The sequence below is a fragment of the Bubalus kerabau genome, chromosome 22 (genome assembly GCF_029407905.1).
Source record: "Bubalus kerabau isolate K-KA32 ecotype Philippines breed swamp buffalo chromosome 22, PCC_UOA_SB_1v2, whole genome shotgun sequence".
Lineage (NCBI taxonomy): Eukaryota > Metazoa > Chordata > Mammalia > Artiodactyla > Bovidae > Bubalus > Bubalus kerabau.
Window position 1 is genome coordinate 44,259,974 of NC_073645.1, and position 23,281 is coordinate 44,283,254.

At 49.2% G+C, this 23,281-nt stretch overlaps 1 protein-coding gene and 1 non-coding gene across 16 annotated transcripts in view; one reads left to right on the plus strand and one right to left on the minus strand.

Annotated features, from left to right (window-relative positions):
* TACC2 (transforming acidic coiled-coil containing protein 2) overlaps window positions 1-23,281 on the plus strand; it is a 233,646-nt gene that overhangs the window by 130,985 nt on the left and 79,380 nt on the right. For all 15 annotated transcript variants that reach the window (XM_055560964.1, XM_055560970.1, XM_055560975.1 and 12 more), the window contains one exon: window positions 1,889-2,023. In XM_055560964.1, coding sequence (XP_055416939.1) covers window positions 1,889-2,023 — 135 coding nt within the window. The remainder of the gene's footprint in view (window positions 1-1,888; window positions 2,024-23,281) is intronic.
* Window positions 460-564, minus strand: LOC129637152 (U6 spliceosomal RNA). Its single transcript, XR_008707362.1, has one exon. It is a non-coding gene; the product is annotated as a U6 spliceosomal RNA (small nuclear RNA).

Sequence of the window (23,281 nt, forward strand, 5' to 3'; positions counted from 1 at the left end):
ATAATTGCTTTACAATGTTGTGTTGGTTTCTGCCATACATCAACATGAATCAGCCATGGGTATACACACGTCCCCTCCCTCTTGAACCTCCCTCCCACCTCCCACTCCATCCCACCCCTCTAGGTGGTCACAGAGCCCTGGTTTGAGCTCCCTGCGTATGTGAGTGCGTGCTCAGTCGCTTCAGTGGTGTCTGACTGTGTGACCCTGTGCCCTGTAGCCCCCCAGGCTGCCCTGTCCATGGGGATTCTCCAGGCAAGAATACTGGAGTAGTTTGTCACACCCTCCTCCAGGAGATCTTCCCAACCCAGGGATCGAACCCACATCTCTTATGTCTCCTGCTTTGTCAGGTGGGTTCTTTACCACTGGTGCCACCTGGGAAGCCATCGAGTTCCCTGAGTCATACAGCAAATTCCCACTGGCTGTGTATTTGTATATGTTTCCATGCTAGTCTCTTCATTCAAAAATATCAAACGCTTCACAGGTTTGCGTGTCATCCTTGCACAGGGGCCATGCTAATCCTCTGTATCACTTCAATTTTAGTGTACGTGCTGCCAAAGCAAGTACTGAGCTTAGTTTTGATCTCTGTCGAGCGAGGATGATGGCATATGACTCAGAGGTTGTTGTAGGGGTTCCTGAGGTTACATATGTGAAGCTTCTAACACAGGACCAGGTACAAGGGTCAGGCACATAGAACAGAGCCACTCATGCCTGGGCACCCAGGATTAAGCATATAGGACCGGGCCTTAGCCAGGTTGAGCTGCTGCTGTTTTTATAGCTGTTGATGAGTGAAGACCAAGCCAGGACTCAGAATTGCTCGCCTGGGCAGGGGTCGGGGCTGCACACCCGTCCTTCAGGCCAGGAAGCCACCTCGTAGGTGGACTTGGAGGAGGTGGAGATTAGCAGAACCTTGACACGGAAGGCCGAGCCTCCTACCTTCCTGCAGTGGGGGAGCTTCCTGCAGGAACTCACGCCCACAGGGAAGAAATGAGTCCCCGCCATGAGGCTGTGAAACTTGTAACCCCAGCTTTGACCTCTGGCTGGGCTTCAGGCTCTTGGTGCCGAGTCCCTTCTAATTCCAGCCCCACCCTGGACAGCCGTTTGGACAGCCGGAGAGGCTGGGAGGGCTGACCCTCCCTGGAAGTCTGTGGGCGGCATTGCTCGTCTTGCTTTTGCCAGAGGGTAAAATGAAAACCTCTTTTGAGCTCCAGGCCTGGTGCCTTTTGACTCCAAGGGCGTGTTTGCAGGTAGCCGGTCCTTCCTGCCTTCCCACCTGCTGGAGACCACCCTGCACTCCCGGCGTTTTCCCTGTGTGTCCAGCAGGGGGCACTCACCCATTGAACCAGGGACAGGGCTCTGCTCTGAAACACCTTCACCAGGGAAAAAGCATCCCGAAAGATCCCTAGAGCAGTTTCCTTGATTACCGCTGATTCCTTGATCAGCCGCTCCACCTTGACTTTTCTCAGCCTCAGATTTTGTGGGGGCAAGTCTGGGGAGTTTGCAAAATTGTATTTTAATTTTCAACTCGGAGAGATTCACTGTCTATTAAAAAGCAATTAGAAATGATCCTATGAAACAAACACACAAAATTCAGAGTGTTCTGACACCCTAACTGCTCCGTCAAAGAAACCTCGGGTTTTGCTGCAGCCTCCGTGGGGAGGAGAATTCACGGCCTGGCCTGGGGACTGCTGCACAGGAGGATGCACCCCCCTCCACTGTGTCTAAGCAGAGGCCTGGGGAACGCTGTGGGATGCCCCGGCCAGCAGTGTGCTGGGTCTTTAAATACCCCACGCCATGTGTGTGGGTGGGTTGGGAGGGATGAGGGGGGCTGATGAATGTGCCATTAATGAGCCGAGTTCCACTGGGAATAATTCTCCCTTTGTGTCCCCAGCACCATCCCAGCTGCTGCCCGTGTGGATCTCACTGCCCCAGCCTCAGAATACGCATCTTTGCCTTCCGTCCCAGCTGGTGATGGAGTCGAAGCTTCTGTTCCCTCCTGCCAATGTCTGGCCAAGGACTTAAGCAGGTATTGTACAGAACCCTCCTTCCTAGCTGCTGCCCCCAGAGAGGAGGGGCCTGGCCGTCTCTGCCCCATAAGCCCTGTGGGAGCTGCATTTAGGAGGGTGCCAAGAAGGCGTTGACAGCTTGGACCCGTGATGCCATGTATGATCGTTTGGCCTGTGGTTGATCTGAAGTTTACCCTTGCGAGCAAGCTCTCCATGTAACAGTGGGAACACCCTGTGTTCGTGTATTAGTATTAGTATTAGTATTAGTCGGCATATTCCAAAGAAGCAGTACCAATAGGATATATATTCACATATACAGGCATAACTTATTTTATTGTGCTTTGCAGATACTGAGTTTTACTGAGTGAAGGTTTGTGGCAACCCTGAGTTGGGAAGTCTGTTGGTGACATTTTTCCAACAGCGTTTTTTCACTTCATGTTTCCGTGCCACATCAGACTTTCTCACTGCTATATATGTTATGATCATCTGTGACCAGTGATCTTTTTCATATTTACCTATTTTATGTATTTATTTGCCTGTACTGGCCCTGAGTTGTGGCATGTGGGATCTTTAGTTGTGGTATGCAGACTTTTAGTTGTAGCATGTGGGGTCTAGTTCCCCGACCAGGAATGGAACCCAGGCACCTTAGCCACTGGACCACCAGAGAAGTCCCTGTGATCAGTGAGTTTTGATGTTACTATTGCAAAAAGATTATGACTCATTGAAGGCTCAGTGATTAGCATTTTTCACTGATTAGCATTTTTTAGCAATACATTGGTTTTTTTACACATAGTACAGTACACTTACTAGTCTACTGCTGCTGCTAAGTCGCTTCAGTCGTGTCCAACTCTGTGCGACCCCATAGATGGCAGCCCACCAGGCTCCCCCATCCCTGGGATTCTCCAGGCAAGAATGCTGGAGTGGGTTGCCATTTCCTTCTCCAATGCATGAAAGTGAAAAGTGAAAGTGAAGTTGCTCAGTCGTGTCCGACCCTCCGTGACCCCATGGACTGCAGCCCACCAGTCTCCTCCGTCCATGGGATTTTCTAGGCAAGAGTATGGGAGTGGGGTGCCATTACCAGGCTCCTCCGTCCATGGGATTTTCCAGGCAAGAGTATTGGAGTGGGGTGCCATTGCCTTCTCCCAAGTCTACAGTATAGTATAAAAATAATTGTTTTGCACTGGGAAACCAAAAAATTCTTGTGACTCACTTTACTGTGATACTTTCTTTATTGTGGTGGTCTGAAACCAAACCTATAATACCTCTGAGGTCTGCCTCTTTAGCCTGGAGTAGGAAATGGCAACCCACTCCAGTATTCTTGCCTGGAGAATCCCATGGACAGAGGAGCCTGGCAGGCTACAGTCCTTGGGGTCACAAAAAGTCTGAGCGACTTAGCATGCACTGCCTCTTTAGAGAGAAATTTATTTTAAGGAATTGGCTCATACAAATGTGGAGACTGGCAAATCCAAAATTTGCAAGGCAGGCCAGCAGGCTGGAGACCTGGGGAAGAACTGATGTTGTAACTGGAGTTTAAAGGCCATGTCCTGGCAGACGTCCCTCTTCTTTGGTGGATCTCATTCTTTCTGTCTTAAAGCCTTCAACTAATTGGGTGAGGTCTATCCACATTATAAAGGGTAATCTTCTTATTCAAAGTCTACTGGGTTAAATGCTACTTTCATTGGAAAAGTCCCTAATGCTCGGAAAGACTGAGGGCAGAAGAAGAGGGCGTCAGAGGATGAGATGGCTTGATGGCATCACTGATGCAGTGGACATGAACTTGGGCAAACTTCGGGAGATGGTGAGGGACAGGGAGGCCTGGTGTGCTGCAGTCCATGGGGTCACACAGAATCGAACAGGATGGGTGACTGAACAATAACGACTCATCTAAAAAAATATCTTCACAGTGACATCTACAGTGGTGTTTGACTAAATATCTGAGTGCGATGGCCAAGTCAACGCTGAAAATTAACCCTCACAGCAAGTCAGAAATCCTGTTTCATGCAAAACAATTGATGCTGATTAGAAACTTTTTTGCTTAGCTACTAAGTCCTCTGAAGAATGTTCTTGGACAGCCTTTTCTTGTGTAGAGCTAAACACACCGTGATGTGTTGTGAATGGGCAGCCTGTGACCTCAGGAAGTCTACTGCTGGGGAGGCAGTAGGTGGGGATGGAGCTAGTCCGGAGTCCCTCTTACCTGGATGGTGCATCTTGGAGTAGAAGCTCTTTCCCTCCCATCATCTCCTGAGATCGACCTGCTGCTCTGTTGGTCCGGAGACCCAGAGGGATGGGTGGGATAATTTATCTGCAGTCCCTCAACTCCTTAATGGCAGAGCAGGAACCTCATCCTACCCCTCCTGGTTCCAGGGCCCTGCCTTATCTACTGCTGCAGGCCTCAGGCTGAGCGAGAAAGGTCTGGGAAGCCTGGCTTCTGGTGGTGAGACTGCATGAACATTCATTCGTGGGTGTTTGGGGACACCCTCTTGGTTTGCCTTTGGACATAGTAGGTGCTTGATAAAAATGTGTTTAAGAAAGAAGTAAGGTTCTTAAATAGTCTGCCCTTTAGTTTCTTAAAAAGTAAGAATACATCTATCATCCAATCTAGGAAAGCCACTTTCATATATTTATCCATGAAAAATGAAAATATGTATCTACCTAAAAACTTGTATGTTTACAGCAGCTTTATTCATAATCACCCCCAAACTGAAACAACGCAAATGTCTACCAGCTGGTAAATGAATAAACAAATTCTGGTTTATTTATCCTATAGACTACTGCTCGGCATGAAAAGAAACAAACCACTGATTCATGCAACAAAATAGATGAATCTTAACTATATTATGCTAAGTGGGAAAGGTCAGGCTCAGAAGACTACATGTTGTGTGAATATCCATTTATTTGATATTCTGGAAAAGGCAAAGCTGTAAGGAATGGACACCATGTCAGTGGTTGCCAGGGCTGGGAGCTGGGTTTGGGAATTGACTACGGAAGGCCATGGGCGATCTTTAGAGGGCAATAGAAATGTTCCATGTTTTGATGGTTGTGGAGGCTACATGTCAAAGTTCGTGAAACTCTACATCTGAAAAGGATGAATTTCACTGTCAATAAGTTATATCTCAATTTAAAAAAAAGTTATGACAGCCCATAACTGCCACTCAGGGTGGCCTCTACCTTTAGGTTACATCCTTTAAAAAAGTAAAATTTGAAACATAAAAAAAGGAAAAAGAACCAAGCGTATCCAAGGGCTGGAGTAAGTTTTTGATGGAATCACATGCACACACACAAACTGCACCCAAAACAACTATGTCATTCAGACTGTACCCTAAGTACAGTCTGGTACCGTAACCCATCTGCTCAGGGTCCCCGCCCTGAGGTCACCTGGGTTCCACATTTTAAACCTCGCACACAAGGTACATCTGGTTCACCTCACCCCTGGGGTTTATTCCTGGGAGCCAGTCTTCTTGGGTTGCTTCTGAATCTCATTCATTCATGTATATGAGGGTTCAGTAGTATGAAGTTGGGGTTTTCTGGGCCATAGACAGGCACTGCCCCTGTGGCTCTTACAGCTCGCTGGGGAAGACAGCCGAGCAAGTAGTTTTGAATGGGTCAGAAGAGGGGTGCAGTGCCGGGTGGTAGAGGAACCTCTTTCCATCTGGGTGACTGGGAAGGTTTCCCTGGGGGAGGTGACTTCTAAGCTGAGAGCTGAAGGCTGAACGGACTTAACTATGTATGGGCAGGGCAAGGTGCAGCATCTGCAGAAACCTCAAAGATAAGAGACGGGAGCAAAGCTGAAGGGTCTTGTGGAGGAGGCGGGGCTGGGGGTGGCCCAGGGCACAGGGGCAGGTGGTTGGCACACTGTGGATCATGGGAAGGGTTGGGGGGCTTTATAATTTTTCTTGGTGGAATTTTTTAAAAATGTATTTCTTTTTAAAAATTTTATTTATTTAATATTTCTTTATTTTTGAGTGTGCTGGATTTTTTTTTGCTGTGTGCGGGCTTTCTCCAGTTGCAGGGAGTGGGGGCTTCTCTCTAGTTGTGGTGCATGGGTTTAGCTGCCCCGTGGCACGTGGGGTCTTCCTGGACCACAGGTGGATTGAACCCGTGTCCCCTGCATCGGCGGGTGGATCCTCAACCACTGGGCCACCGGGGAAGTCCTAATGGATTTATTTTAAGAATAGTTTTAGACTTACCAGAAAAGTGAGACGATAGTGTAGAGAGTTCCCATTTACACACGCATAGCTATCACTCACTCACTCACCATTTCCCCTGATACTAACACCTTAACAATAGCATGGTACATTTGATACAGTTCGTGAACCAATACTGGCACATGATTATCAACTCAAGTTCATAGTTTATTCCGATTACCATATTTTTTTCTCCTAATGTCCTTTTTCTGTCTCAGGACCCCATCCAAGACAGGACATGGCATTTAGTCCTCACGTCTCCTTAGGTCCCTCTTGGCTGTGACAGTTTCTCAGACTTTCATGTTCGTGGTGACCTTGACCATGTTCGTGGTGACCTTGACCGTGTTCGTGGTGACCTTGACCATGTTCGTGGTGACCTTGACCATGTTCGTGGTGACCTTGACCATGTTCGTGGTGACCTTGACCGTGTTCGTTTTGAGGAGGGGACGGGTCAGGTGTTTTGTAGGATGTCCCATATTTGAGATTTGTCTGGCATTTTTCTTCTGATCAGACTTACGGGGTGTGGGGAGGAAGATCACAGAGGTTAAATGCCGTTCTCATCACATCATGTCAAGGGTGCTTACTCTCAGCATGGTTTATTTCTGTGCGTGTTGACCTTGATCGCTCGACTGGGGTTGTGTTTGCCAGATTTCTCCACTGTCAAGTTTCTCTTTTTTCCCCTTTTCCATATTGCCCTCTTTGGAAGGAAGTCACTGTGGACATACCTCAAGATTGGAGCGTTGCACCCCTTCTTTTACAGGGATTATCTATCCACAAATTTTTGGAAATTTATATGGAAGATTTGTCTCTTCTCCCTCATTTATTAATGTATTTAGTCATTTATCTTTATCACTCTGGACTCAAGGGTATCTATTTTATGAGTTATACAGTACAATACTACTTTATTTGGTTACTCAGATTGTTGTTCCAACTTTGACCACTGAACCGTTGGCGCTTAGGGCTTTATTTTAAGAAGGTCCAGAAGCCCCAAGGCAGGCAGAGATTTGAGCAGATTTGCATTTTTGAAGGATCTCTCCAGCTGCTTGGCAGGGCTGGAGTGGTTTCAGGGTGGATCAGGGCCCCCAGGGTTTAGGGCTCCGTGCCCTGGCCCAGTGGATTGGATGGGAAGGGGGCAGCTGCGGTCCCATCGCCCTATCTCAGCTGTGCCTTCAGGGTTGCCAGCCCCACCCTCTACCCTTTCCATGGCTGCTTTTTACAACAGGGCTGTGGCCTGGATCCAGGGATCCACATAAATCCTGTCTTTTTGCCTTTGCTGGGTCCTTGGAAGTTTTCAAAGCAAGTTTCAAAAATGCACAGATGAAAATTTCATTTCACTGAGATGGAGGTTGTTATTCAGGTCTAGGCTAGAGTCGGAGGTCCCCGCTGGTCTCATGATTCAGAGAGATATCCTTCATCAGTACGATTTCCAGGTTTACCTGGTGGCTCAGTCGGTAGAGAATCTGCCTTCAATGTAGGACATCTGGGTTTGATTCCTGGGTTGGGAAGATCCCCTGGAGAAGGAAATGGCAACCTACTCCAGTATTCTTGCCTGGAAAATTCCATGGACAGAGGATCCTGGTGGGCTACAGCCCATGGAGTCACAGAGAGTCGGACACGACTGAGAGGCTAAACCACCACCAATGCCCGTTTCCAGCCAGGCCTCTCTCGCTGGAGCTGGCACACGCTCTGTGTGTTTCTGTGTTTACTCCATGCTCAGGTGACTTCAGTGGCTTTGTCTTCCCCTTTTTGGGCTTGGAGGGGACCAGGAGGGCATCAAGACCCGGCATCTTAACAAAGAAAGCCCAGGGCACAGCTCATCACAGAATCGACAGATGTTCTGTTCTTGCAAGCACACCGGGTGACTTCCTGCAGCCTCCCCCTGCTTCTGATGGCTGCTGTGGAAATGATGACATCAACCCACATTTCCAGTGCAAATGGCTTTTCTCCGGGGTTTTCCCACCCCACCCCTCCCCCGTGCCCACTGCTAATCATTAGGCCGCAAGCCTCGGGGAGAACAGATGTGACTTTGACAGAGTCCAAGGGAGGGGAGGAGGAAAGACAGCTTCAGTTTCTCTGCTTCCCAACTCTGCCTGAGCTCGTCCTGGGAGGGACACTGTCCACCAAGGTGGCAGCGCTCCGACAGGCCCTCCTTGCTCCTGCAGCATGGCCTGTCCATGGCCTTTGTGCTCAGCAGACACTCTGACCTACTAAAGCTGTTTGGAAGGCGTTATGCAGCAATTAATTGAGCTTTGAGAGGCTGAAGCCAGGCAGCGTCTAAAGATAAAGCATTTCCAGGAATGCAGGTCCAAAGCCCTCACTCTTAACCAAGGCAGCCACCGCTGACCGCGGGTTTTGGGACCTCAGGGGGCTTGTGGCAAAGAGCCTGCTGTGTTGGCATGTGGGCCAGGCAGACGTGAACCTGAGTACACATCAGAGCTGACCTCCCACTCTGCTTGCCGGGGACGGTTGTCCTTGAGGAAACTGTAACTTGGAAACCTGGCCAACGGCTGCCTGCATGGCCCAGGAGGAATGAGACAGGGCAGGGGGTGGGGGGTGGCAGCTGAGCTTCTTGCAAGGAGGAAGCTGGTTCCATGTTGATGCAGGAAGGCCAGGGAACAACATCCCTGAAAAACGCCACCCTGAACGCAGCCAGGGGTTTGGGGAGAGGCAGGCAGTCTGGGCTCACCAGGGTGTCTGGTGAGATGTCCCCAGCCCCTGCTTGCCATCAGCAGCCCCCAAGAGCTCTTGGCTCTCTGTCAATCCTTCTCCTGGATTTAAGAGCTTTGCCCAGCAGGAGAGGGAGCAGAAAGCCCTGCTCCCTGGCCTCACCTAGGGTGGTCCCCTCCTCCTGCCAGGTCTGGGGAGTGGACCCCTTGAGAAATACTGCACATCCTTGCACACAGAGCCAGTTCATTTGTCCACTCACAGCTCAGTGGTTCATTTTGTAGGTGGTGGTTTAGTTGCTAAATCGTGTGCAACTCTTGTGATTCCACGGACTGTAGTCCGTCCATGGGATTTCCCAGCCAAGAATACTGGAGTGGGTTGCCATGTCCTCTTCTAGGGGATCTTCTCCACCCAGAGATCGAACCCCCGTCTCCTGCATTTGCAGGCAGATTCTTTACCGCAGAGCCATCAGGGAAGCTGATCAGGACCATTCTTGGGTTTGCTGATGATGAGCCACTGCACCGAGCAGACTGGGGTCTGATCCGGCCTTATGGTCCATTTCAGCCACTCTCCTGCCTATCAGACCCACTTCTTGCAGGGCAGCCTGGGCGTGGCTATGTTGCCAAGCATCCCCATCCTGGTGGGACCAGCAGAGGCCATCTGACCTGGGCCTCCCTGGCTTTCAGTCATTCTCAAGAACAGGCCCCGGTGTTTGTGAGCTGCTCGGCTTCCCATTGTTTGTGGCGGGCGTGTCTGGGAGCTATACCTGACTGACTTCAGCCCTGGCAGCCCAGGGAGGGAGGGAGGTTGGTACCCCCTCTCCGAACGCAGTGCAGCAGAAGGTGGACTTCCCAGTCTGGACGAAGCCCGCATGGAGCGGGCGGGCCCCATGCTCCATCCCTCAAATTCTTCTTCCCGTTTCTGGGGGGAGACAGAGAGTGGGCCAGCAGGCAGAGCTCCCCTCATCCTGCTTATTGGGGCACACCTGGGAGACCCCTGCTCTGGGCTGAAGTCCCAGGACCCTCTCCAAAGCCTGGAAGGGAGTCCAACCTGATTTGGGGCTTAGTGAGGAGCAGGGGGTGGCCTTGGAAGTTTGCGGAGCCAGTGAGGGCCTGCCTGGCCCAGCTCTGGTTTGGTGGGAGGTATCAGGACAGCGAGAAGCCTGCAAGCTCACTCCCCATTCCCAGCGGTGCCCCGGACCCTATGTTAGATTGGCTGCCACTTTATAATTGTAGATTTTGCATTTCAAGGGGCTGCTTTTCTTCCAAACCAAGGATATGCCTTTGGACCCTCAGACCCAGCAGGAGGCATAAGGGTGGTTGCCAGGAGCAGGTGGAGAAGTAGACCCCCGAATTGAAGGAGGAGCCAGGAAGGAGACAGAACCCCAGGGAGGTAGAGTGGGAGAAGGGCTCCTTGTCAGGACATGCTCAGCTCAGGGCCCCCCATCTCCAGTTGTGGGGGCCTCTGTTGGTGAGTCCGTTTCTGTTACACTTTGACTCAGGAGATGAAGTCACAGGCGCGATGCTCTGAGCGGCAGGACGTGCTGAGTGCACTGAGTCTCAGTGGTCCTGTAGTGCGTCTTCTGCTTTGTTTCTGTCCATCTGTCCGTCTGGGCATCCCCCATCCAGTCCTCCACTCGTTTGTGTCCATCCACCCACTCAGCACACACATCCTGGGTGGATTCTATGCCGTATCCCGTGTGTGACACAGCACGGGGAAGGTGCACAGAGTTGGAGAGAAGGGCTCCTGGCCCGTCCTGAGCTGTGGGACCTTGGGCAAGTTACCCGACCACTCTGAGCCTTTGTTGACCCATCTGTGAAATCAGTCTGGGTAGTACCCACATCTTGGAGGTAACTGTGAGGAGTAAATGAGGTCAGTGAAAAATGTTGCTTGGTGCTCCGCAGGTGAAAAGTGAAAGTTGCTCAGTGGTGGCCAACTCTTTGCAACCCCATGGACTGTACACAGTCCGTGGAATTCTCCAGCCCAGAATACTGGAATGGGTAGCCTTTCCCTTCTTCAAGGGATCTTCCCAACCCAGGGATTGAACCCAGGTCTCCTGCATCGCAGGTGGATTCTTTACCAGCTGAGCTATCATTTAATCAGCATCAACTCCCCTGATGCCCATGGGTGCTGGGAGAACGGGGGCAGACAGAGAAGGCTGTTCGATAGACAGACACAGTGTGATCAGCATGTAGGCTCTCCAGTAGAGTTGAGAACAGAGGACCCAGCAGAGTAGGCTGGAAGGCACCTCGGGGAGGGGGAACCACACATGCAAGGCCTGGTGGGAGGCTCAGCAGTTTCCAGCAGCAGGTTGGGAGAAGCCTAGAGGGACTAGGAGGAGGATGTGGAAGTGATTTTCAGATCTGCAGCCAGGCTGGGAAGTTCCACTAAGTGAAAGGATTGTCTCCTCTTTTTAAGCAGGGGACAGTCAGGACCGGATTTAGTCTAGGGAACTATCTCTGGAGGCCAAGGAGAGGGTGGATGGCGAGGAGGGGCTGGAAGTCTCTGGATCACTGGAGTTATTACCATGGTCCAAAGGGAAGCTATGGTGGCCTAAACTAGGGCAGTGGCCATGGGATTGGGGAGGATAGGTGTTGGTCTTTCGGGCTTGCATTCGTTCATTCTGCTGTGGGCTGGCCTGAAGCCTGGGGCTGGGGATACAGTGGTGCCCCCAAAGACACAGGCACATTCTTCTGAAGGGGACCCTGCAGGAATGGCCCTTCCTGGCTGGACTGTAATTCTGGGCAGGAGCTCCTGGACGAGTCTTCCCATCTCTGAGGCCCTCTCCCAATATTTCCTCCCATCCTGCCCGGGCTGGGCTCAGGGTGGAAGGGGTGCAGGGCCCACATGGTTCCACCCAGCACAGAGCCCCTGGTGTTTTCTTCTGGTTCCTTGGGGATGACTTGCCCACCTTGTGACCCACCTCAGCAGCCCTGACCCCAACTCTGTCTAAAAACCATCTCACTGAGCACCATCATCCCCTGGTGGCTTCGTGAAACCACAGAATCTGAGGCCTTCTCAGGTTTCCATAACACGGCTCCCCACTTTTATTGTCCCCATTGTATAGATGGGAAAGCTGAGGCTCAGTGAGGTCAGGGCCTTGCCTAAGGTTACAGGCTCCTAGAGCAAAACTGAGGTGGGAGGCGTTTGGGTTGGGTCATCTCCGGGACTCCTGCAGGACGCTTGCCAGCTTCTGACTCCAGAATGAGGCACTCTGGGCTTGGTGTCCCAGAGATGTGGTTAAGAGTCAGTGAAGCAGGGGCACGGAGTCCTCTGCTGGGCACAGTGACTTGCTTTTTCACAAAGCAGCTGCAGCAGCAGGTAATCTGGATGGAGCACTTGCTATATGCCTGGTGAAGCTGTACTATGAACTTTTCATATATCGACTCATTTAAATCTTACACTGTCCATGTTGGTGGGAAGGTACGATTATTATAATTTCTATTGCACAGATGAGAAAACAGGAACAGGAGGGTTAAGTAACTTCTTTGGGTCAGTTTAAGGATTCAGATGAGTGAAAACATTCCCCACTCACCTTTTTGATTTAGGTGTCTGGGGAAGAGAGTTTAAGTTAGACCTCATTCCTGGGCACCCAGCCTGGCCGTCTCTCCCAGTATCACACACACAGAAATCAGGACTTGCCATTGAGGAGGGTGATGAGGTTGGTGGCGGGGCTGGCACTTGCATGGGATACCAGTGAGAAGATATATCCTTGGGATCACTCTGCTGATCCTTCTTCAGCTCTGGCCTCATGGGAAAGGACTTTGGTTTCTGCCTCTCTCCTCTGTGTCTCTTAAGTACAGATCTGTCCACTCATCTGTCCACCCATAGCTGTTGAAGGTCTCCGAGTGCTGGCACTGGGCATTCCGTGGGGCACGTGGGAGGCGTGGCCTCAGCTCTCCGGGAACGGACCTGGCCCAGACCTCTGCTTTGTAAGGAGAAGCTGGGTGCTGGGAGTGCCTGGGGATGGCGGCCACCCTAGTTTGTAAGGGTCAGAGCAGGCCCCTCTGGAGAGCGAAGCTGACCTTCCAGAAACCAGGAACTTTTGGTACCCCTGATGCTAGGGGACCAGAGGCATGTTCCTGGGCTGGACAGTCACTGCCCCATGGAAATGTTCACATAAAGTAGGACCCCTTCGTCTTTCTGGATTAATGGTGTAAAGAGATGCAAAAAAAAAAAAAAAAAAAAAAAGTGAATATACTAAGCACTTAACTCTGCACTGAACTTTTTTTAAGTCATCAGCCTCTGAAAGCTGTCAGGAGACCTAGAAATGTCTCTCACACATTTTCTTAAGGTCAACGGGATGAGGCAGAATTGGGTCAGTCTGTTGTCATGGAAAGAATGTCTTCTCGTGGAGAGATCAATTCTTAAAAATCTGAGTATTGGGGAAAAATAATCCCTTTTCCTCAGGCACAGTTAAAAGCTAATTACATCCAGTGACAGATAGGCAAGTGCCTTGGGAATTACACAGACAGGGCCTGTGGGGTGGTTATGAAAAGAAGGATGCATTTTTAGGGTTTGGCAGCACATGGAGAAGGCAGGGCACCCCACTCCGGTGTTCTTGCCTGGAGAATCCCAGGGACGGGGGAGCCTGGTGGGCTGCCGTCTATGGGGTTGCACAGAGTCAGACACGACTGAAGCGACTTAGCAGCAGCAGCAGCACATGAGTAGACAGACACATGCCTGCATGCGCGCACACACACACACACACACTCACACTCATTCACCCCCTCTGCTCTCAGATGCTATGCTAATTATCTCTGAGAAGATGCTCACGGCTGCTATTTCTGGCCCAGCCGTGCTGGATTGCTCTTCTATCCCAGAGTCTTGAGTCAGCAGCTCTGGGCCTCGGTGCTCGGTTTCCACTGCTCCGCTCACAAGTAGGGCAGTCCCGTGTCAGGCTCTGTGTCAAACCGCTCGTCGGGGGTGGGAAGGAAGTCAGAGATTCCAGACTAGCTGACAGCCTGGCCGCCTTCCTGAAGGGGCCGCTGCTCCAGGGCAGGGGTCGTCCCAGGGACCCAGCGAAGCAAGGGCCACAGAGTCCAGCACTCCGGCTGCGCTTGTTTGCATTTCCATCTTGGAAGCGTTTCCCCGTTGAACGGCCAAGGTGGTGCCGCTGAGGACAGACCTCCCTGAGTCCAGACGGGCGGCACCTGCACGTCTCAACCCGTTCCTCCAGTCCGGCTTCAGAAAGCAGCTTTGCTGTCCATTTTGGCAACGGGGAGGTTCCCTCTCTGTTTACCCCTGGATGTTCTGTTTAAAAGGCCTCTTATTCCTGGTACACAGTAGTAAGCTCTAGAGGAACTCTGTGGATTAACACATCGACAGTCCAATCAAATACAATATTTAAGCCCTTTTAACAAGGACTGAAATGTTTTTACAGTGCTTTTGCAATATTCGGTTCTTCTTGGAAATAGTTCTCTGGGAAGAAAGATGGATTTCACTGGTTATGTTTTTGGCCCCAGTCAGTTGGTTCTCTGCTCCCTGGCTTGAATGGAATTCCACTATTTCTACACAGAAGCTTGCACTCCGGAGGTTGGAGTTTTATTTGGCCAAATGTCTACCTGTTTGGTTTTGCCTATGATCTTAAACTTAGTTGATAAAATTAGCTACAGGAAGGAGTCCAGATTATCTAAAGAAAACTGTTCCCTGAGAAAGGCCACTTAACATGAATCCACTTACTGAATCGAACTTTTAAGGTGATTGTGTGGAAAATGTTTGATTGGGCCTTGATGTTGAAGAAAGAAGTGAAAAAATTATGAAAATGATTTATATTTAACAGAATGTGGACTTTAATGATAACCACATGTTAATGCTTAGCATGAACAAAGGATTTTGGCCATATTTTTCTGGCAGATTTTCAGACTCGCATATTCTTCACACTTGACTCCTGCATCTCAAGAACAGTCACTTTTAACATAAATGCTTCAGTTTTAACATAAATGTTTCATTTAATATACATGCTTCAGCAGTTTTCTGAAGGGCTCTTTCCATTTTTGGATGTCCTATCTTGGAAGCTACCTTCTTCCTCATTTTTGAGAGTTTTTCCTCTTCAGTTGTTCACAGATTGCCATTTCTCAATGGCTCTGGGTGGCTTTTGAGCAATTCATCAGGGTCAGATTCGTCCACTTCATGGTGTCCTGCAGCTTCTGCTAGGTTTGCAGTTTTCTTTGCAGTTGTTGGTGTATGCTGCTGCTGCTGCTGCTAAGTCACTTCAGTCGTGTCCAACTCTGTGCGACCCCATAGACGGCAGCCCACCAGGCTCCCCCGTCCCTGGGATTCTCCAGGCAAGAACACTGGAGTGGGTTGCCATTGCCTTCTCCAATGCATGAAAATGAAGAGTGAAAGTGAAGTCGTTCAGTCGTGTCTGACTCTTAGCAACCCCATGGACTGCAGCCCACCAAGCTCCTCCGTCCATGGGATTTTCCAGGCAAGAGTACTGGAGTGGGGTGCCATTGCCTTCTGCGGTTGGTGGTGTATATTTCCCCATAATCAACGAGAGACACTGGCAAGGACTCATGAAGCCAGGAGGATGTGAGGGACAGCTGAGTCCAGAAGTGGTTGCTTTGTTGATAAACATCTTCCAAGGCTGACCTTGGCTTCCTCTTTGTAACCTTCGCCTTACGTAACTATAGAAACACTTGAGTCTTTTCGGGAGCATAAATGGGGGGACCCTCTCTGCAGGATGGGACAACCAGAAATATATCCTCAGGGAAGTTCATTTATTTTTTCAATATCATTTTTTGATGTGGACCATTTGTAAAGTTTTATTGAATTTGTTACAATATTGTTTCCATTTCATATTTTGGTTTTTTGGCCTCGAGGCCTGTGGGATCCTAGCTCCTAACCAGGGAGCAGACCCTCACCCGCCTGCACTGAAGGGCAAAATCTTAACCACTGGACCACCAGGGAAGTCCCTATCCTTCCCAGAACTTCTGATTTTATTAATTGCTGGTGGAGCTGGGTAGCTGCTGATGTGCTTGCTGAAGTAGCCACATGAAACTGAAGGTCGTGTTGGTGGAAGGATATTGTTGAAGGCACTGTCTACTGTATACACCATCTGCTCATGGAGAATCCATAGGAATGAACATATTGAGAATGGCAATCATGCAAAAAGCTGTTTATCCATGGAATGGCCGTTAAAATCTGCTAGGTTTTTATGAATTGTGTAACTGAAAATGATTGTTTCCCTTTTTGCTTGTTGTTGCTGTTCAGTCGCTCAGTCGCATCTGACTCTTTGCGACCCCATGGACCGGCACACCAGGCTTCCCTGTCCATCATCATCTCCCAGAGTTTGCTCAAAGTCATGTCCATTGAGTTGGTGATACCATCCAACCAGCTCATTCTCTGTCATCCCCTTCTCCTCCTGCCTTCAATCTTTCCCAGCACCAGGGTCCTTTCCAACTAGTCAGTTGTTCACATCAGGTGGCCAAAGTATTGGAGCTTCAGCTTCAGCATCAGTCCTTCCAATGAATATTCAGTGTTGATTTCCTTTTTGCTTTGGCTGCTGGGGAAGTTAGATCCAGGCCTGCAGCTGACTCCAGCCAGGGCTCAGGTAAGTCCTTTCAGGATAAGCTCACTCTCTCTGGCTTTTATCTAACTTTTCTTTCAAGATTCTTTTGCTGTCTTGAGTTGCAAGCTTGAGTCATTTCTTGAAATGAGGTAGGATATATTTTCTAAAATGTTATCTCAAGAGTGTCTTCTACCATTTCCATCTCAAAAGAGCTGAATTTATTTGGTAAAGAAAGAAGGACTTTAAGGCTTTTATTTAATCTTTTGGGATGTGGTGTTTGTGTTACTGATTTCTTTTTCATATGTGATGAGACTTCTTAACACAGTGCTGGCCTAACTTTTGCGTAGCCCTGGGTTTTACTGTTGGCCTGCTTTCCTTCCTTCTTGTAGGAATCACAGACGTAAAATGTATCCTGAATTCTTAATTTTAAAATAAAAGTGAGTCTTGGGACTTCCCTGGTGGTCCAGTGGTTAAGATTCCACCCTCCCAGTGCAGGGGTCTGGGGTTCGATCCCTGGTCAGGGAACTAGATCCCCATATACTGCAGCTGAAGAGCCTGCATTCAGCTGTGAGGATCCTGCATGCCACAACCAAGACCCAGTGCAGCCAAAAAAAAAAAAAAAAAAGAGTCTTATCTCTCTTTACTGATTCCTTTTCTAGCACATTCTGGGTTGCCTTCCTGGATCTAATACCAAAATCCTCAGCCTTTACCTTGTATCATGTTGTTCAGTTGCTGAGTCGTGTCTGACTCTTTAGGACCCCATGGACTGCAGCACGCAGGCTTCGCTGTCCTTCACTATGTCCCGGACGTTTGCTCAGACTCATGTCCATCGAGTCAGTGATGCCATCCAACCATCTCATCCTCTGTCGCCCCCTTCTCCTCCTGCCTTCAATCTTTCCCAGCATCAGAGTCTTTTCCAATGAGTCAACTCTTAGCATCAGATGGTTAAAGTATTGGAGCTTCAGCTTCAGCATCAGTCCTTCCAATGAATCTTAGGGATTGATTTCCTTTCGGTTTGGTTGAATCTCCTTGCTGTCCAAGGGATTCTCAAGAGTCTACTCCAGCACCACGGTTTGAAAAGCATCAGTTCTTTGGAGCTCAGCCGTCTTTATGATCCAACTCTCACATCTGTACATGACTGCTGGAAAAACCATAGCTCTGACTATGCGGACCTTTGTCAGCAAAGTGATGTCTGCGTTTTTTAATATGTTGTCAAGGTCTGTCATAGTTTTCCTTCCAAGGAGCAAGCATCTTTTAATTTCATGGCTGCATCATAACAGAAATGAATTTTTCCCCCATGAAGAGTAATAGCTGTTGGAGTGGTCCTTGCTTGAAAGGATCTTTGAAAGATCTCAGGTGTAAATATGGTAAAGGAGGTGAAAAAAGCATAGAAGATCAGCACTTTTCAAAGAGTGAGCAAGAGCACCCTGGAAAAGATGGGGTTCTACCTGAGCTGGCTCTTCAACCCAAGTTAACCACTCAGAGTCCCCAGGGTGACCACATGAGATTCAATGTTGGAGTGTAGAAGACAGTCAGATCCAAAAATGAGGGAACCTGACGATGAGCTCAGTCGCTCAGTCGTGTCCGACTCTTTGCAACCCCATGGACTGTAGCCCGCCATGCTCCTCCATTCATGGGATTTTCCAGGCAAGAATACTGGAGTGGGTTACCATTTCCTACTCTAGGGGAATCTTCCCAATCCAGGGATCGAACCCAAGTCTCCTGCATCTCTTGCCTAGGCAGATGAATTCTTTACCACTGAACCACCTGGGAAGCCTGACAAGCTCCTCCCTTTTCTCTATTCATCGTAAGAATGAAGACTTTTGCCAGGGCAGGCCGGAGAGCAGGGACGCCAGACACAGGCACAGGATACTGTGAGATTCCGATGAGGCGAGAAAGCACCAAAGCTAAAATTTGCTGGAGGTAGCACATGGAGGGGGACGTCTGTGGGCTGGAGGAGACTTACGCCTCATAGAAGCTGGCCGGGAGCTGGGCCCTGATGCACAGGAGGAATGGGGGACCTGGGCCCTGCTCCAGTGCAGGATGGACCCAGTGTTGGGATCAAGGCCAGGATATTGAATTGGGACTTTCTCCTGAAGGCAGTGGACAACTTTTGGAGCAAGGCTGTGCGACATAAAAGCTGTGTCTTCAAAAGCCCAGGAAAATGGACCCCAAAACGTAAACCCTGGATGGATAAAGTGCCAGCAGCATGCCACTCTTGACCTGCAGGCCAGTCTCCTGCTCGCTGGTCGGCTTCGCTTGTCTCACTCTCCTGTTTACCTACGGTTGCTGAACATGGGCCTGAACTTGGGTCTGAAATCAAACAGTTCCCAGCTCTTACAGTCTTTTATTTTTTCTTTTTATTTATTTGGCTATGCCAGGTCTCAGTTGGGATCTTCGATTTTTGTTGCGGCATGTGGGATCTAATTCCCTGACCAGGGAATGAACCCGGGTCCCCTGCACTGGGAGTATGGAGTCCCAGCCATTGGACCACCAGGAAAGTCCGCAGCTCTTGCAGTTTTAGGCAAGGCAGCATGTGACAAGCTGGGTGGAGTTGTGGGGTGTGCAGCTGGACTTTCTGGGTCTCAGTTGAAGGAACAAGTTGCAAGCGGGTGGTGATACTAGAGCCTATGGAAAGGTCAGCTTCCTAAAGAGAAGGTCCACGTGTTTTTGTGCAACCTCTCTGCTGTCCCCCCACTAGCTGCCCCCTCCTCCCCCCGCCCCATGATGGTGAAGGCGAGAGACTTGAAGAAACAGGACCTTGCCTGGGCCCGTTTTCCATCTGTATTTACATTCCCAGTGCTCTCCAGATGGATTTTCCTGTGATCTGACCTACTTTCTTTTAGCAAGTGTGCACAGGCTAATTAGCAGCACAGGGGTCCATTGGTCTTGTTTGGAGAGCGTTGCTGCTATGGCAACTGGAGACTTCCCTGAGGCTGAAGGCAAAGATAAAGCCGCTTAAGTGTGTTTTCCTTGGGGTGTCAGAGGTGCTTCAAATTACTTGCCCTTTCTGACTATGTGTGGTTCAGTCTCTTGGACCTGAGTGGGATTTCAGAGTCTGTATCATATATCTTATCTCTCAGCTACAAAGATTGGGCAAGTTTGCTGAACTTTCTGGTATGTATGTGTCAGGAAGTAACTTGAGAACAGACTCATCTTCTATAGGCCAGGCAGATGCTAAGTGCACTAGTAAATGTCGAATCTCTAATTGTTCTAGAAATGACGGGTGCTTTCTTGGATTTATCTAGGTTTCTAGGATGTTTTGGGGACATCAGTAGGAAGGTTGGCAGTGGAGCCCATCTAAGTGGGTTTAGCCTACCTTTAGCATCCTAGAATATGCATGCTCTGGTCCAGAGGGAGACACAGGGAGGGACCTCAGGGTCTCCCTGGTAGCTCAGTGGTAAAGAATCCACCTACCAATGCAGGAGACGCAGGTTCCATCCCTGATTTGGGAAGATCCCTTGGAGAAGGAAATAGCAACCCCACTCCAGTATTCTTCTTGCCTGGGAAATCCCATGGACTGAGGAGCCTGGTGGGCTACAGCCCATGGAGTTGCAGGAGTCAGACACGACTTAGCGACAAGGGCCATGGTTAGAAAGTCTGGGCATCCCTGATTTGGTGGAGAGAGGAGGTGCCCTGTTGTGGCGGCCTCTGCCCCTCCCAGGGTGGCCAGGGTAGAGTCTGGAGTGTGGGCTGGGCATGAAGAGGTGGTAAGGAAGGGAGGAGCGGCCCCCTGAAAGCAGTGGTCTGGGAAGGAAGGTCGGGATGAAGCAGAGCGCACTCATAGGTTGTCTGCAGCCTCAGCTCCAGCCAAGGGCCTGGCCCAAGTGAGTGCTCAGTGCAGGTTTGAATACACTAGGGAATGTGTGATTGCAAGGCTAGCTGCTGGCATTTTAATAATTTGGGGTGGAATCTGTGCTTTCTTATTGTGCAAACCTATTATTTAGCTTCCTTGGCCATCACTTGGGGTGGGGGTGGGTGAAGAAGAGAGGATTTGGAGGCAGTAAACAGGCCAGAGTGGGATGTAGCCTGTGGTTTCTGAGCTATCAGTGGTTCCTGTGGATAACAAGAACCCAGGAGCTGGGTTAAATGGCCCTGAAATTGTTTCGAATTTCCTTGGTCTAACTTGGAGAGTTGTTTCTTTCTTTCTTTTTTTTATCTTTTCCCTTCTTGTTAGTTATTCTTGGTCCCTTGGCCCTGTATCTTAAACAGCCTGTGTTGGTTGGTCCACTTGGGCTGCTATAAAACAAAGAACTTGGGCTGGGTGACCTCAACAAAATTGTTGATTTCTCACAGTTGTGAGGTGGGAAGTCCGAAGCTTGCATCAGGGTGTGAACATGGTCAGGTTAAGAGAGCCCTGCTTCTGGTGTGCAGATGGTTGCCTTCTTGCTGTGTCCTTGAAATGGCAGAGAGAGAGGTTATGTGTCTCTTTCTCCTTTGGTCGCTGTAGTTCTAAGTCGTGTCTGACTCTTTGCGACCCTGTGGACTGTAGCACGCCAGGCTTCCCTCTCCTTCACTGTTTCCCAGAATTTGCTCAGATTCATGTCCATTGAGTCGGAGATTCTAGACCTTTATGACTTAATCTAACCGTAATTACATCCCAAAGGCCCCCTCTGGATACCATCAAATTGGATATCAGGGCTTCAGTATATGACATTTTGGGGGTAGATACATTCAGTCCATAGCATGGCTCTTTTCCTCTCTAATCACTCCCCCTCTCCATGTTTTATACGTTTTCCTTTTTCTTTTCTTTTTCTGTAGGCTGAATTATTAGATAACCAAGCTTGTTTTATTATTATTATTTTTGGGCTGCACTGTGTGGCATGCAGGGATCCGAGTTCCCTGACCAGGGATCAAACCCATGCCCCCTGCAGTGGAAGTGCGGTGTGTTAACCGCTGACTGCCAAGGAAGTCCCCAGGCTTGTTTTAAACTGTGTGTAAAGTAAACCATCAAATGTCTTAAATCAGAGTCTGAAAAGTTCTTCCAGAAGTTTGTTATACAAACTAGTAACGCACGGATTTCAGTTGCATTGACCTCAACGGCATCCAGATTGTTTTTCCCCTGGTTCTCGGCCATGTTGTTAACATCACTGCGATGCTGTCAGTGACACATAAATGAAGTGTCACTAGGTCGTAACTTTATGATTGTTGAGATTCTAAATAAAAGCCCTTTGCTGCAATGCCCCCTCATTTTCTATGTGGTGCTGTGCTTAGGGGAAAATGTTTCTAATAAAGAAGGAAGGAAAATTAACACCGCTCAAGCACCAGTTAGTCCTGGTCCCGGGATTTCATATATATAATTCGGTTTTCCCAATACTCTGCAAAACAGATGCTTTCTCTCTCTTGCCAGCTGAGGAAGTAGTGGTTCAGTACCGTCAAGCAGTTGGCTCAAGACCACACAACCAAACGAGGGAGAGGTCAGGGTTTGACCTCCTGTCTCATTTCAAAGCCCTCTCTAGTTATTGCAGCAGACCCCTACCTGTTACGGATCAGGACACTTGGAAGGTTTGGTGCTTTTATGTATCATGAAAAAAATGAGCGGATGAGTTCTGATTGTTGTTTCTCATTTTTTCCCTGTGTATTTTCCTAGGGATGGGTTTGGCTACAGGCCATAGATACCATCAGTGCCCAGGGAAGTGGTCACTTTCCTCAAAAGGTGAAGTCTAGGTTTGTTGTTCTTCAGGCGCTAAGTTGTGTCTGACCCTTTGGGACCCCGTGGACTGTCGAACACCAGGCTCCTCTGTCCTCCACTGTCTCCCTGAGTTTGCTCAAATTCATATCCATTCAGTCAGTGATACTATCCAAGCATCTCATCCTCTGTCGCCCCCTTCTCCTCCTGCCTTCAGTCTTTCCCAGCCTCAGGGTCTTTTCCAATGAGTTGGCTTTTCACATCAGGTGGCTAAAATATTGGAGCTTCAGCTTCAGCATCATTCCTTTCAATGAACCCTCTGGGTTGATTTCCTTTAGAATTGACTGGCTTGATCTCCTTGTTCTCTGAGGGACTCTTTAAGAGTCTCCTCCAGCACCACAATTCGAAAGCATCAATTCTTCGGCGCTCAGCCTTCTTTATGGCCCAACTCTCACATCCGTACATGACTACTGGAAAAACCATAGCTTTGACATAACGACCTTTGTCGGCAAAGTGATGTCTCTGCTTTTTAATATGCTGTCTAGGTTTGTCATAGCTTTCCCTAAGTTAGCACTTAGGAAGTTTTCAGCTCCACGTGGTAAGGTTCTTTGGACTCCTAGCTGCATATGAGGCCCAAGAGTTCTGTTTTCTGATGAAAAAACGAACCCTCGGGGTGCTGAGAATGACCGGATGAGCAAAGCTCAGAATCCCTGCCACCAGGTGACTCCTGGCACTGATTGTGAGTGACAGGTTATGGGAGGTGCTTTCAGGAGCAAGCCTCACCCGGCCACCCCCTGACAGTCACCTTCTCTGCAAGACTGACGGGATCATTAGCTATTTTCATATAAATTCGAGAAAGTCAACCTTCTCAATGTAGCCTGGACATTTCATGTTGTTGCAGCCCAGGAAACAATTTTTACTTTCTGGGTCTCTGTTTGACACTAATTTTAAATATCAGCAGAGGAAAGTCAGCCCACCATGAAGCTCTGGAACCATCCTGACATTTGAGTCACAACTTCAAAAGTAGCCGTCCAAACATTCTCAGCCACAGTTTTAGGAAACACTCAGTATGTGGAGGACATTTCAGAATGTTTTGAGCAGTTTTGTTTCCATTTTATTTTTGTTTTGGCCGCAAGTTACATGCATTTTAGGCTGACTCTAAAGAAATGCTGGGAAAATGAAGATGAGTTTTCAACTTACACATCAGATGTGCTCAGCAGCCCAGTCTTGTCCAACTCTTTTGTGACCCCTTGGACTGCAGCCCACCAGGCTCCTCTGTCCTTGGGAT